The sequence below is a fragment of the Acartia tonsa genome, chromosome 3 (genome assembly GCF_053477335.1).
Source record: "Acartia tonsa isolate MP-2025a chromosome 3, ASM5347733v1, whole genome shotgun sequence".
In the NCBI taxonomy this organism is placed as follows: Eukaryota; Metazoa; Arthropoda; class Copepoda; order Calanoida; family Acartiidae; genus Acartia; species Acartia tonsa.
In genome coordinates, this window is record NC_137262.1 from 18,459,770 (window position 1) to 18,474,849 (window position 15,080).

The 15,080-nt window shown below is 31.0% G+C and overlaps 1 protein-coding gene across 1 annotated transcript; it reads left to right on the forward strand.

Annotated features, from left to right (window-relative positions):
- The first annotated feature begins 22 nt into the window (after positions 1-22).
- On the forward strand, positions 23-8,892 carry Prim2 (DNA primase subunit 2). The gene is made up of 12 exons (XM_080152997.1): positions 23-140; positions 530-623; positions 773-841; positions 947-1,150; positions 1,504-1,579; positions 1,940-2,005; positions 2,738-2,963; positions 3,154-3,215; positions 3,501-3,690; positions 4,040-4,164; positions 6,616-6,807; positions 8,198-8,892. The coding sequence occupies exons 1-12, from the start codon at positions 80-82 to the stop codon at positions 8,504-8,506; spliced, it is 1,674 nt and encodes a 557-aa protein (XP_080009123.1). The 5' UTR covers positions 23-79; the 3' UTR covers positions 8,507-8,892.
- The last annotated feature ends 6,188 nt before the right edge of the window (positions 8,893-15,080 follow it).

Consider the following 15,080-nt stretch of genomic DNA (forward strand, 5'->3'; position numbering starts at 1 on the left):
TTTCTTGTTCTTTATACTGTGTGTAATTGTTCTTAAATTACGTTTAACCATGTTTGTATTTTGACAGATTTATAAAAAAATGGAGTTTGGGAAGCGAGGCACTCCTACGGGAGTACACAGGCCTATGGCTAGGACCCCAGGTAATGATTATGGATCTAATTGGAGCACCCTTACATTTATTTTAGTGAAGGAGTAGTTATAGCTCTTAAATTATATGTATTACATACTTTTCTTTCCATAGTTCCTAGTTTCTAATGAAAATTGAATGAAAGGTGGAAGGGAGGGAGTTTAGTTTATAGTCCTGTGCTTGTACACATGTGAATTTTTTACAGTGCATGGTTAAATAAATGTTTAATCCCAATTATTTTTGTTAAATGGTACCTAACGTTCATGATTATAACAAACGGTAAAATTAAATCAATATGGCTAGGTTGCCTCTAAAAGAATATGTAATTAGTCAAAAATATGAATTTACCTAGCTGAAAGATATCTTGAAAATCCTTTATTAAAGTATGCATTTTATAAACAGGTCGAAAGATGACCGTTCGCGAGCAAAGAACAGCTGCCAGGTTGTACACTGAACAGGATTCAGAATATCCATCTGCCCTTCAGATGTATGATAGGTAAATGAAACTTAAACAACATATTTTTAAAAATCAAAATAAATTGAAGCTACATTTGTAAATCATGTTACCTAGGTAGTCTTTTTTTTGGTGTCTATTAATGTATTTTAATTTTTTTATCCTTTTACTATCATTATATTTTTTCACAGGCCTCCACATTGTGATGTTTCACTTCAAGATTTTGAGGACATGGCCGTTGAAAGATTGAAAGTTTTAAGGTAATCAAATCATATTCTTACTTTTTTAGTATTTATCATTGAAAAGAAAGACAATCACCCATAGCTCTTCTTCTAAAATTATACATTAACAAACATTTTAATCAGAACTTTTGAGAAGCACAACATGGGTGGCAATACCAAGTTCAGCAGCGAGTGGTCGGATAAGATCAAGGATGACTTGGACAAGCACAACCTGAGCGAGTATTATGACCTGGCCAACACTCTGGGTGTCCAGCAGAAGGCCAAGCATATTGAGAATAGAAAGAGAGATCATATTAGCCATTTTATACTTAGGCTGGCTTACTGCAGGTAATTTATTTTCATAAGATACAATTTTTTGGCCAGATTAGAATAACTCCTGTCTTAACCTTGGCCATTGTCCTTGAAAGAGGGTTCCTTTTAGTCTTGGTAATTATTTTACTATTTAAAAATATTATTTGGACAAAATGAATTTTTTTCTTTTTTATCTTCAATCTTATGATGCAATTGTTTTCAATATAGAAAGTAAAATGAATTAACAGCATGGTAAATAAACTTCTATTTTATATTTGCAGAAAAATAAATTTTTTCATAAGGTGAAATATCATCCTTTATTTTGGACTCTATCAAAATGTAAAATGTGCTAATTATTTCTTATTTAAACAGAAATATTTGTTTTTTAGGTCAGATGAGTTAAGAAGATGGTATGTTACTCACGAAACAGATCTGTTTAGATTTAGATGGAGGATGCTATTCAAGGTGACAAACTTTCTTCATACAGGAGTGTAAATTGTAGAGTAGCAGAAATATAGAATACATATACATGTTAACTTCTATTTATTTATAAAATGTTCGGTTTTTCCTCAAAAAGCCTATTAGGCACAGAAACTCCCTCTGTATTTAAAAAAAGGAAACTAGGGGGTTGCTATTTTTTTCTTGATGCCTAACCCTTTGGGGGCCTAGAGCTACAGGGATATCCTGTCTCCAATGCAATGTAACTGAATATTTTAAAGAATATCGCCTAATACTATCTGGTGATTAATTTTGTAGATTCTCTCATAAAAAGTTTCTCATCGCATTTTGTATAAATAAAATTTTTATGATTCTCTTTCTTTTCAGGATAATGCCCATTTGCTGAACCAGTTTATGTCTGCCTGTAAGCTTGTATACGAACCAATTTCTCAGGTAGCCATAATTTTTCAGTAATTCAAGGAACAATGTGTTTCCCTTGAAAAAGGATAAACATTTCAATTGTTATATTGTGTGTTGTAAAATCCTGTAAAAATTCTATAATTTATGTTTATTGTAAATAAAACAAGGATGTTACATTACATTGCCATAAAAATAGAAATAGAAGAATAGAAGCATATTCTGAACCCTTTTTTCGTCAGATCTAAGAAGGAACATTTCTAGCAGACAAAAGTATTGTTTACTTTCGACTCAAGCTGATGTGGATTCTTAAGAAATTATAGACTCGCTACACGATAGTGAGGCAAAATTATTTTTGTAAAAAATCATCCAAAAGCACATTAAAAATCTACAAAAATTAAACAAAATCATATGTTAATAACCCTTAAAGATTTTATTTAATTTTTGTAAATTTTTTTATTCGATTTTGGAGGATTTTTCACAAAAATAATTTTGCCTCACCAGCGAGTAGCCAGCCTAACTTTTTTTTAAAGAATCCACCTCGTTACTAAGCTTTCAAATTTAAACGAAATTTTTGGGCAATTAATTCTGATTCCGCAAAGCTTTCTACTAAGAAAATATACTGTTTACAGCTGACTTTTATGTATGTATGAAATGAAAAAAAACATGCCTTTGTAGCAAAATGTGTAAATTCCGATGCGATTCTCCTATTGGCTCAATCAGACATTCCCTCTCTTTCTTAGTACCTTTATTGCCATAAATATTCAGGAAGAGAAAGAGTCATTAGGTGAGGATCTAATCAACGGAACAAACCGCGGCATTTCTGCGCACAAAGTGAACGATGACGACTTCTACAAAGTGCCGTGGCTGGAGGCTATGGATCTTGTGCGTGCACGCAGGGTCTTGGTGCGCGGGGGATACGCATTTATTCCTAGGGAAGAACTGATTTCTCTTGTGGTTGGTGTCTTTAGACAACAGCTTTCTCATAATCTAGGTGAGATATTTCAATTTAAAGGTCAAAAATCAATATTTTTCTTTTGTTATTAGCTCAGATTCTTTATCATAAGAGTACCATGTCAGTCTAATACTATTTATTGTTCGATTTTTCCTGTTCTGTTTTTATTTAATATTTTTAGCTTATGATTACTAAAAACTTAACAAAGATGTATTGTTTGTCTTTTTAGTGTTGACATGTCGTGCCCTTCCTGTTCTTGAGGAGGATAGAAGACTTGTTAGTCTTTTACAGGTAAATTATTTTCCCATCTGGTTTTTCAAGTTCTATTATAAAGTGGTGCCTCAAGTTTTTTTTTAAGGTTTATAAAAAATATTTTTAACAATTACGAAATATCATTACCTACCTATTTATTGTGTTCTAATTTTTCATTTTTCAAATTATATGCTTTCAATTAAAACACAAGAATTTCTTAACTATCACTTACTTTTCTATTTATTTTAAATATTAGCACATGATGTTCACAAACTTATCTATACAAATTGTTAGGTTTATTATTTAAATTCAACTTTTTTATAGAACATGGACAAGAGGTATACCGGTGAAGACTTTGGCTCGAACAAGTCAGGGGACCGCGTGACTCCAGAACAGGTGGCTAACATGGCAGACACACATTTCCCCATGTGTATGCAGTCACTACACTCCACCTTGACCGGACAACATCATCTCAAATACAAGGCCAGGATTCAGTATGGTCTCTTCCTTAAAGGTAAACAGTTTTAAACAAGGACGATTGCTTCCGAAACAAAAACAATGATTTCATATAGATGATAATTTTTTCTGCCTTTTACAAATCTTACAAAATAAACGATTCCCTTTCCCCCTACAAGTTTATTTTTTTGCCTTTCTCATATTGGGTCCCCTTTTCTCATTATTTGTTTAGTAGGACCTGCTTATGTTTTTTACTACTGAAAGTATGGTTGCCAATTTTCTTTTGTAATTAACGATTGAATACTGTATTTTGACATTTTAAGTACTTTTGTCCCGTTTGCTTCTTTCATCATAACATACTTACAGGGAAATAATCAGCTTTCATTTAAACTATTTTTATTCTTCAGGTATTGGAATGACCTTGGAGGACTCCATCCGTTTCTGGCGTACAGAGCTGACCAAGAGAGGAGAGGTGGATGTGGATAAGTTTGAGAAGGAATATGCTTATGGCATCAGATACAACTACGGAAAGGTATGCATTTACATAGGATAGATCTTCAAAGGTTTATAAACACATTCTCTCATTCGTTGGCTTAAATTTATTGGACTATTATAATATTTGATTGGATTGTACATACTAGCAATATCTATACATTTATATAGATAATGTAATTTTGTTGATCATAAGTTATGTATGTAAATCAATTATTGTCCATTGTCTTATCCCTTAGGATCCCTGGATTTTCTTAGTATCTTAGTATGCTTTCTGGGGATAGCAAACCAGTAGGAGAGGTTAAGAAATAGGCGTATTTCTTATGATGAAAAATATGTTAGGTATATAATTTTTTCTTTAGTCAAACGTGAATTTCATGCAAATAGTTTAGCAGTGATCTTTATTGTGATTTAAACTAATTGCTTAAAGCAAGTGAGTGACCTTTAAGTTTTAAGATTAGATAATAGAAATAGTCTTATTCATGAAACAAAATTATTAACAATAAAAAAGTAACAAATTAATAAAAATAGCAAATTTCGAATTTCAATGCCGTTTTAACATTTAATTTTAAAGATCAGTAAAAAAAAACTCAATTTTATTTTAAATTCATTATCTTATTCTTCGAAGTAAATGTAAGGGGGGGAATGAAATAGTCTGCGCAATGATAGTCAGAATTTTACAAAATCAAATAAGATCCGTTTTAGATTCTAGCTAATACATCCTGTTACTTTTCACACCCCCAAATAACCTTTAGTTATATTTCTTCCCTCCTTTTAATGATTCCCTTTTCAGCCCTTTCCATTCAACTTCCGACCCTCTCCCCACCCCCTTCCTGAAAACCTTCCCTATCTCTTTTAATTGGTGATTTCTATAATCACTAATTACATTAGTAGGAGAAGTTGTATCAGTGAAGTAAAAGAATTGATTTTTGTAAATTGGGAAGGTCAATTTATTAAGTGGCTGCACCCCTAGTATCTAGAGGATCTCTAACTGTAGGGGACAAAATAGCCTAAAACCAAACCCAGACTTGTTTATTAAAAACAAAATAGCCTAAAACATTCTCAAGACCTATAGAAAGCTTCACTGTAAAGAAAATCCATCAATTCAGCATTTAGCGAGATCCTTCGCTACAGACTAAAAAAGCTTATTACTTTACTTTATATATTAGGATTATGTTCTAGGTAGTTTAATGATATTATAAACAATACAGAAGTATTACAAAAATATTAAATGTATTAATGACATTAAAGATACCTACACAATTATCCATTTGTGAATGTAACCAAGTATTGGCCAATGGTTTTCCTAAAATCTTTAATTGATTGGATTAGCTAACACATAGGATGGAAGAGGACAATGGCAGATAAATTTTTCTTCACAACAACCCTTACATCTTCAACGGCAGAATTTGACACATAATAATTGATGGAAGAATAATTTATCGTCCATTGCCTTTGCCCTATATCACCGTTTTACACTTCCTCACCTCTAGGAGTCTTTTGTTAATTAATCAATCATAGATTCTAGTTACAAAATATTTCCGTAAAATCAAAATATTTGCTACTGAAAGTTTAATTTACCTAGAAGCTTAGAACATAATAATCCGACCCGTCATAAGAATTGGATGAAGAAATTTAAGGAGAATTTCTTTTCCATTTCATTTTCACCTACATGAGATGAAACCAATGTAACCTAGCCTAATCTGTCTGTCTAAGATCTGTTTTGTAAAATGGATTGAACCGTATAGGTGCAATTTAATGTTCAGCCGTATAGCAACTTTGAGCCACACGATAAATCATGTTAAGCAGTCGCAATAACATGGAGCCTCTTGCCCAAACACCTGATTAAGGACGCTAATCTACAATATTTTGCTATAGCGTCATTATTACCTTTTTTAAGTCAAGCTGTCCTTTTTTAAAGAAAGCATTAGCGCTCTATATTTATTTATACTAAACATATTATAAGATTTTGATCTGGGTTAAACTTTGAGTTTTATTGCAAGTTAGTGAGTTAGCCAGAATTACTTTTTGTGTTAAATCAAGCGACAAATTAAATTAGGTATGTGACACCTTTTATATCATGTAAGATCTGTAAAACATTCTCTCTATAGACATAGTTCCTTTTAGATTTCTTACAATAGTTCAAAATATTTTTGTTGTTGTAAAATTTCCTTAGTTTTTTGAAATTGCAGCGTCAATAACAAATATCATTTAGATTTACTACTCTTAGTACTACTGGCCTTTCCAATAATGTATCCTTATGCCTCTTAGAGGTAAGGTTATAGGTTATACTTGGAGTGATTGGAAAGTTTTAAGACAAGAATAGAAGTCGAATTTATTTATTATTATTTAAGAGAATATATCTAAGAATGATTTTGAAATAGTTTTGCTATAGAGACGCTACAAAACATTGTAATCAATTGAAGAATGCTATTCTTGTGCTTCGCTACTTCGATGTTGTAATCCTTGTTGAAATATTATTATTTTACAGGAAGGAAAGAAGAAAAACTGGCAACCCTGGGACTGTATGCGCATCATCATGGAGAACGTGGGTGCCGGAGAATCCCACGGCTGTCCCTTCAGACACCACGAGGGCAAGATCCTAAGGAAAGAATTGGAGAAGGGAATCAAACCTGCTGAACTGGATGCTATCATGAAGAAAGTCAACGAAGGACATTTCCAGGTATTCAATCATTGCCAATCTGTGCGTATGTTTCTCTCTTGGGACAGAAGAATGGCTTGAATCAATTTGAATCTTGACTCCAGTGTTATATGTTATGGAAAAGGGGACTATCCACGAACAAGAGCACGTGATTCTAAGTACCTTCCAGCATTGATCCTGAGTATTTTCTTTCCAAATATAATATGTCACTATTAATAATTAATATTTTGACGAGAAAATTTATGTTTTACCACTTCAAGTTGAAGAAAAGTAAAAAAATGTCCAGCATTTTTAGTCAAAATTTTATCAAACGTTTTGTTGAGTTCGGGGTTTCTTTAATTGTCCATGTTGTCAAATGATAAAAATTCAAAAAATTCAAAAGCACATTTACTGTATCTCATATGTATGTTTAAATTAATGCTAATATGGATTAATTTACAATCTTTATAACAAGAGTATTCGCATATGTATCATCAAATATTCATTTTATTAAAAGAATTAGCTTTATAACAGTTTTCAAAATCAATTTAAATACCTAAAAACATGGTGAAACATAAATTTTCTCGTCAATATAATAATAATAATTGGTGACCTATTATATTCTGAAAGAAAATACTTAGGATCAATGCTGGAAAGTACTTAGAATTATGTGCTCTCGTTCGTGGATAGTCCCCTTTTAAAAGTTATTAAAATAAGGTTATCTTTTTATTAGCGAAGCTACTCTATAATTTGAAATGTCCGTATGTCTTAATTTGGGGGAAACGTGATTTTCTCGGCTCCTTTAAAAGATAAAAGGCTGAGCATATTAAGGAGCACAATTAACTCCAAAACATCAATGGCGATAGGACCGCTTTTTATCAGGTTTTAGGCTATTTTTGTATTTTTCACATTTTTCTCCATACCTTTGGTGTTTCTGGTCCGATTTCCAAAGTTGTTCAGTTATAGGCATCAAAATTAAATTTCCTGTCGTTTCAGGAAACCATCAATGGCGGTCAGACTGCCTTTTTGCACGTTTTTGGCTATTTTTCACATATTTCCTCATATTTTTGGTGTTTATGGTCCGATTTTTAAAATTTTTGTAGTTTAAAATATCAAAATTAAATTTCCCGTTGTTTTGAGCATCCAGTATGTAATTTACTTTGACCGTCAGTCTGTTAGTCATAGTACTGAAATAAATATAAATATTAAGAAATTAAAAACAAATGTTGAAAAGGTTTCGTGATTTTTTCTAATATACATGCTTTTGACAACTAATATTTAAATTCTTATACATATTTTTTTGTGCTTCGTTACTTATGGATGCTGTCATCCTTGTTTAATACTAAGTGTAAGAGAAACACAATTAGTATTGTATTAGGCTACCTTGATTACTTAAATGCCTTTTATATAACAAAAAAATATTATTTCTAAGGTTGCTTGTGGAATGCATTTCAGCGCGATGCACGCGCGTGACCTGACCACCGGGGTCACCAACCATCCCAACCAATGGTATTTGGAGTCCAGAAACATGCTTGGCAACAACCAGTCTGATGGCCTGCACGGCGGCAACAAGATCAAGACCACCCATGTGAGTGTGTACAACAAGAACAGTCAGACCGGCAGCAGCCAGCAGTCACAGGCCGAGGCTGCGGCTGAAACTAAGGAAGCATTCATGGACGAGCTGATGGATGATTCTGAGCTGTTGTCTGCTCTAGATTCTGTTCCTGTAGGAAAGAAATAATTCCAGATTATAGCAATAACACTTTTATTATGAAATTTTAAATTGTAATTTCAATTAATATAACTAACTAAATGAAAATAACTTTTTAGTTTTAAACTATGTATAACTGTACCTATGGCATTTGTTAAATCAATTTGTACCTTAAAATGAAACAAATACGCTTAAAATATGCTTTTATTACTGTAGTTGATTGTAAATGATTACGCTTACTTAAATCTTATTTGGTCAAATCTAAAAGGTTTCTTTTCTACAGAATTAAAATAGACAAAAATTGTTTAGAAAAAAACTTTTAGATTGGCTTTAATGTGCATTATGTATTAAACATAGATATTTTTGTAAGATTTATGTAAAAAGATTTATTTTAGAAATAAAAATATCTGATAATATTGACTTTTTGTTAATAGTGCCTTTACTTCCCTACCTTTCATTATTTGTCCATCCGTTTAACTAGCATTTACTCGGCTGCTATAAGAGATATCCGTTAAACATGGTTTGTAATGATAATGGTCTATTGTACAAAATACATTTTCTGTACGCTTCTTCGTTTGTGCTATAATATTTCTTTAGGGAAATTTAATTTACATGCCTTTTTAAAAGCGAAGCTTTTCTATAATTAGGGTCGGTCTGTCCGTCCGTAACGGATAGTTTTTTTCGTTAATTTAGGCATGTTAGAATTGTCCTATCGATTTCAAATTTTGCATGGTGAACTCTATAATCATTACCAAAATTTCCGTACGTCTATTTTAAACATGTTGATTTTTTTACTTTTTAACAACCAATTTTTATGTGATCTAATCATCCGATTGATCTGATTTTTGGTATATTGATTCAAGGGACAACAAAGTATAATGTTATAAGTGAAGCAACTCTATAATCACGTCCTAAATATGTAAGTATGTTAATAAACATTATCCTGTATAAAGCAGTTTTTCAACAAATTTACTTACAATTTTGCTTCGACTCTTATACATTTATATTCTGATTATTCAGTCCTGACACTATATAAGTGTTCATGTCCGTTTGTCCTACCGTTTTAGTGCTTCGCTTTTATGGATGTTGTCATCCTTGTTTCATTATGTTTTACCTCGAATTGTTCATCTATTTATTTTTTTGCTTCGTAGACGTTTTATGTATAGAGTTTTTTGTCTCAGATTTAAATAGCCACTGAACCAATTGAGTTTTCTATTTTAGAGAAACTTCCTCCTGGTGGTTTTAGACTTTATTAATAGATTTAAGAGTAACTTTTAATAATTTTTCTACTCTTCCTAGTTTATTGGAATACACCCCTAGATGTTATGTGCACCACACCGCTAGTACATAATATTTTGAAAATATTAATGTAAAATGACAAAATCCACAAACATTATTTAGCTGAATAGATTATAAAGTTTGTTTGGTTAATAGTTCCTTTTTGTTGTGTCTACTAATCCCATTTTGTTAAAAGGCCACAGTTCAATGGGAAATTAAGCAGGGATGGAGGCGACATTGGGGTATTTATTACACTAGTCCTCAAAGTTTTAGAATAACCTTTTTTAATTCGTTGAATTTACATTTGTGTGGGCTTTCATTGGTTTGTTCATTGAGACGTGTGTCCAAACGTTTCAACCACTAATTGTAATAAAAAGATGGAATAATTTTGTGTATAATCATGGGTGATATACATCAATTTACCGGTCATTGCCTGATCCTTTAAGATCCCTGTAAATTCGTGGAGTTAAGGGATTAAAAGGAAATGTTAGTTATGTTTAGAGGGTGGAAATGTTTCTTTTCACCCCTCCCCCCCCCCACACATACATACATTCATACATTAACTTACAGCTTATGTAGTTTTACAATTCTTAAAAATGATTCTCGCGATGACAATTAGGTTTTATAGAAAGCCACGAGGTAAATCCATTGTGCGTGGCTGCTTGTCTTTGCACAGTTGCCTGCTTACTGATAATATGGTGTAAACTAAGATTGTGAGACACCCCTGTAGCGTCCCATTGATATTATCAGATGATTAGACAATTGTTCTGACACTGTAAACACTTGGGAGTCTCCCTTGCTGCGCCCCTCACCCATATCAACCCTCCCCCCATCACTACCATTGGCAGGGGTGAGGTTATAATGAAGCTAATTAATAAATTAATTGTTCTCTTAATAATAGAAATTATAATTATATAATAAGTTGAGCCTAATATTTGTGGTTTTCTTTCAGATAAGATCTAAAGTAATAATGTTAACTAGATATTAGTTACCTATTTAGTTCATATTAGAAAAAAATTATTTAACTTATTTTTAATAAGAAAAAAAATATTGCATTTTCTTTATCAAATTTTTTATTTTCTTTACCATTTAAACCTTTTCTGGCTTGATTAATTAAGATAGTCCACTTTTTAGTGTATTTTTTACGTTATATTGAAACATTTTTAACCACTATATGATACATTTATACTATCACCATTTATAGAAAGGCATTACTTCTAAATAAAGAACTCATTAAAGTTTACAGATGAATTGAATTCATTTTAATCATCACTATTTAATCTTGAAAATGATGTTTAAGTGGGTCATTAGAATAAATGAGATGAAAAAAGTTTATTATCAACATTAAGCTAAATTTAAACCAACTTTCAATCAATAAATTATTGTAATGAGTAATTAGCTATTTTAATTTGTTTCATTCCACCCACACCAACCTTTTCCAAGCCACATTAAGGCTATGGTACAACACACTATGTAACAGTGGGGAATATGAATAGATCTCTATATACTAGAGCAGATAGTATACTTGTCCATGCCACATTAAGGCTATACTACAACACACTATGTAACAGTGAGGAATATGAATGGGCCTCTATACTAGAGCTTGTAGTATTGTGTAAAATTGTATAGAGACAAATAGCATATTCTAATTTTGATGTTACATTAAGAATTAAGGTCTGTAAATCCTAAAAAATACTTTTTTGTGGGTCTTACTGTATTATTTTCAATGTTACATGAAAATACTGTGCCAATACTGTACTACTGTATATACATGCCAAGTACTATGTTACTGTAGGGGTGTATGTACGAAAACTAGTAATTTACTTTTTGATTTTTATAAATAATATTAACCATCAGTCTTTTATAACTGTTGACTATCTACTTAATTTTACAGTTCTCCAATCATATACCATACTGGAACGCTTGATTCATAACTTTTTATTGTTTGTACATTTCTATAATTTTACAACTAACACTTTGTCATATGTCTATAGTTTTTTTTAAGTTTTCTAAAAGCACGTTTAAATTAACATATTGAGACATTTTTTGCCATAATTTGTTTTGACTTGAATGTTTAGTTTGTACTTAAACTGAAAGTATTTACCGTATAAACATTTTGTACTCCATGACTTTTTTCATTTTGCCCAATTTATTTCACATTATTTTAAAGACAGTTAGATGGCTCTTAGGATAAAGCAATATATGGTTTCACATAAGCTTGGATCACTTGATATTTTGTAGGTTTTGTTGATTATTAATATGTTTTATGGGATTCCTTATATTGATAATTTTCTTTAAATATTACAATTAAATATTAATTTCCCTATTTTTTTTATTTAAGTACTAGATTCAAATTTAATCACATAATTTGATATGAAGTTTTATTAATTCATCCAGCTAGACTATTAATATAAGTATAAACTTCTATATTTAATGCTACAGATTATAAAACCTAATTTTCCTGCTCTAGCAGATACAAGATCTTTTGCTTGTACTGTCATTTGATAATAGGTTCTTATTATAAAAATTATTTACTTTTTGTTACGCATAACATGTTCTACAAAGTTTTGCTTTTGTCTCTTTAAATATGTCCTGAAACAATATCCTGTAAAATGCAATTTTGCTTTTAATTTATATACAATTTTGTGCTGACACTCTCCAAGTGTTAATGTTCGTTTGTCTTACCGGCCCTCCCCTTGCTTTCCTCTGAAAATTTTCTTTACCACATTTAATTTTTTTCTTCTTATTGTTTCCAGTTTATGGCTGTATATGACCTGGTATATTTGTATTAGTTACCATTTTTATTTAAACATATGACAATTGCGCAGAAATGTAATGAAAGGAAAATCAAATTTCTAAAATTGTCTCAGGGTTACTTGTACACAAATACAACTGTGCATGGAGGAGTCAGGAATTCCTAAAATCTGGAAAACCTGTTTCTATTTTTGCAAATTGTTGCTTTAAAGTCTGTTTGGTTTGGGAATGAAGGTGGGACCAGATTAGACCAGAGTGGTGACAATTGAAACTTCTTAATTTCATTGCTTACAAATTCTTTCATTCCTCTTTTCATCGTAGCTCAATCCTTAAAAAACAAAATCTTTCAAAGTTAAAAAAAAAATTAGGTTGCAATATGCAAAAATAACCTACACTCTACAGACACATTAAAGAAGAATAGACGCATCTTCAAAGGTTTTTTTTTACATGGATTTATCTTTATTAAAAATTAAAATGTGTATAATTTATATTTTTATTGATTATATCGTTCCAGTAAAATTATTTAAGGTCCGGGATAAAAATACTACAAACTTGTAAGGGCTGGGTATCAATTTTATTTTTAATTTCTTCTAGTTTTGTTTTTAAATTATTGTATTACCTAACTTATTCTAATTTCATGAATTTTTCCTAAAACTTTGAAGCATGGTTTATAGAAATAAGTTGTGAGTTGATACCCAGCCGTAAAGCCAGAAAGACAAGGGATTCCCTGGAACCAGAAGTATTAATCAAATCTTCCTTCTCAATGCAGAATTTCCTAACAGTCATTTACACTCAATTATAAATGAAATTAGGAATGTCCCCTCCTCTCCCCCTTTCGCTCGTCCACCCTTTCATGAACTTAGCTGGACACAACATTTCCAGGGATCAAGGAATAATACAATGAAGGATAGATACCAAATTGTGCCTGATGGAACTATTAAAGTTTGGAAGAATAAAGGGTTGTAGATTATTTAAACAGTATTTGTCCCCTCTCTCCCTGACAATTTCCCCTTTGATTTCAATACCTCCGTTATAATATACCTTCCTTTTTATAGTTTTATATAAACCTTCCCCTTTCTTACACTCCGCGTTTCTTTGGTGGTTTAACCCTTTTCATAAAAGGAAGTCGTGCATTAAGCTAGATAGAAAAAAAACTTCTCTAATGACTTGTCACTTTCAAAAGATCGAGATCGAAAAAAAAGTAAGGAAAGTGCTAAAACGGACGAGGGGGGGGGGGGGAGACACAATTTAAAATCCATCAATAATTAAATTTAATTTAGTTTTAAAATTCTGTTTATACATTATGTAATATGATGTAATATATTATGTATCAAGCAAATTTACAATGTAAATTTTCTAAACCAGTTTTGTTCCCAAAGATCTTTTGAAACCTTTTGTTGATTTAAAATGATACTAATTTCTTATAGATTGAGATCAAAAATAAAATATGGATATAATTTCTTCTTTAAAGGGGTTTAATTGTTATATTGAAAAGAATGTAAAAGCAAGCTGGTGTATTTGTTATAGACGGGTAAACTAGGCTTAGGCGTAAACTTTAATACAATTAAGAAGCTTTTTACCATTTTCTTATATGGTTAGAAAAAATGATTAACTGCTTAATAAAAAGAACTTCTTAAGTTTCTAAACAGTAAACATGAACCCTTAAATTTTGACTATTGGCTTAAACACAGCTTTAGGTCTTTACTCGTTGGAGAGGTAGGTGTCTTTAGGGATAAGACAATGGACGTTATACTGAATCATATCAAAATTATCCATTCTTTCTGTAGATTACAATTCATAGTTAAACAGTTGCTAGTTTGAGTAAAAGTAACCAACGTTTTCAACGTTTTTTGATAAAATTTGGGTCCAAGTGTAAATTAAATTACAATGATATTAACTATATTTCTTTATCCAAAGAATGTTTTTTAATATTTTCTTAAGCCAAATAAAAACAATCTTTTGAAACCTTTTGTTGATTTAAAATGATACTAATTTCTTATAGTTTGAGATCAAAAATAAAATATGGATATAATTTCTTCTTTAAAGGGGTTTAATTGTTATACTGAAAAGAATGTAAAAGCAAGCTGGTGTATTTGTTATAGACGGGTAAACTAGGCTTAGGCGTAAACTTTAATACAATTAAGAAGCTTTTTACTATTTTCTTATATGGTTAGGAAAAATGATGAACTGCTTAATAAAAAGAACTTCTTAAATTTCTAAACATTAACCCTTAAATTTTTACTATTTGCTTAAACACAGCTTTAGGTCTTTACTCGTTGGAGAAGTAGGTGTCTTTAGGGATAAGACAATGGACGTTATACTGAATCATATCAAAATTACCCATTCTTTCTGTAGATTACAATTCACAGTTAAACAGTTGCTAGTTTGAGTAAAAGTAACCAACGTTTTCAACGTTTTTTGATAAAATTTGGGTCCAAGTGTAAATTAAATTACAATGATATTAACTATATTTCTTTATCCAAAGAATGTTTTTTAATATTTTCTTAAGCCAAATGAAACAGTTTCATTCCTTTGTTAAGGTATTAAGTCTTGGTAATGATTAGGCAAGTTT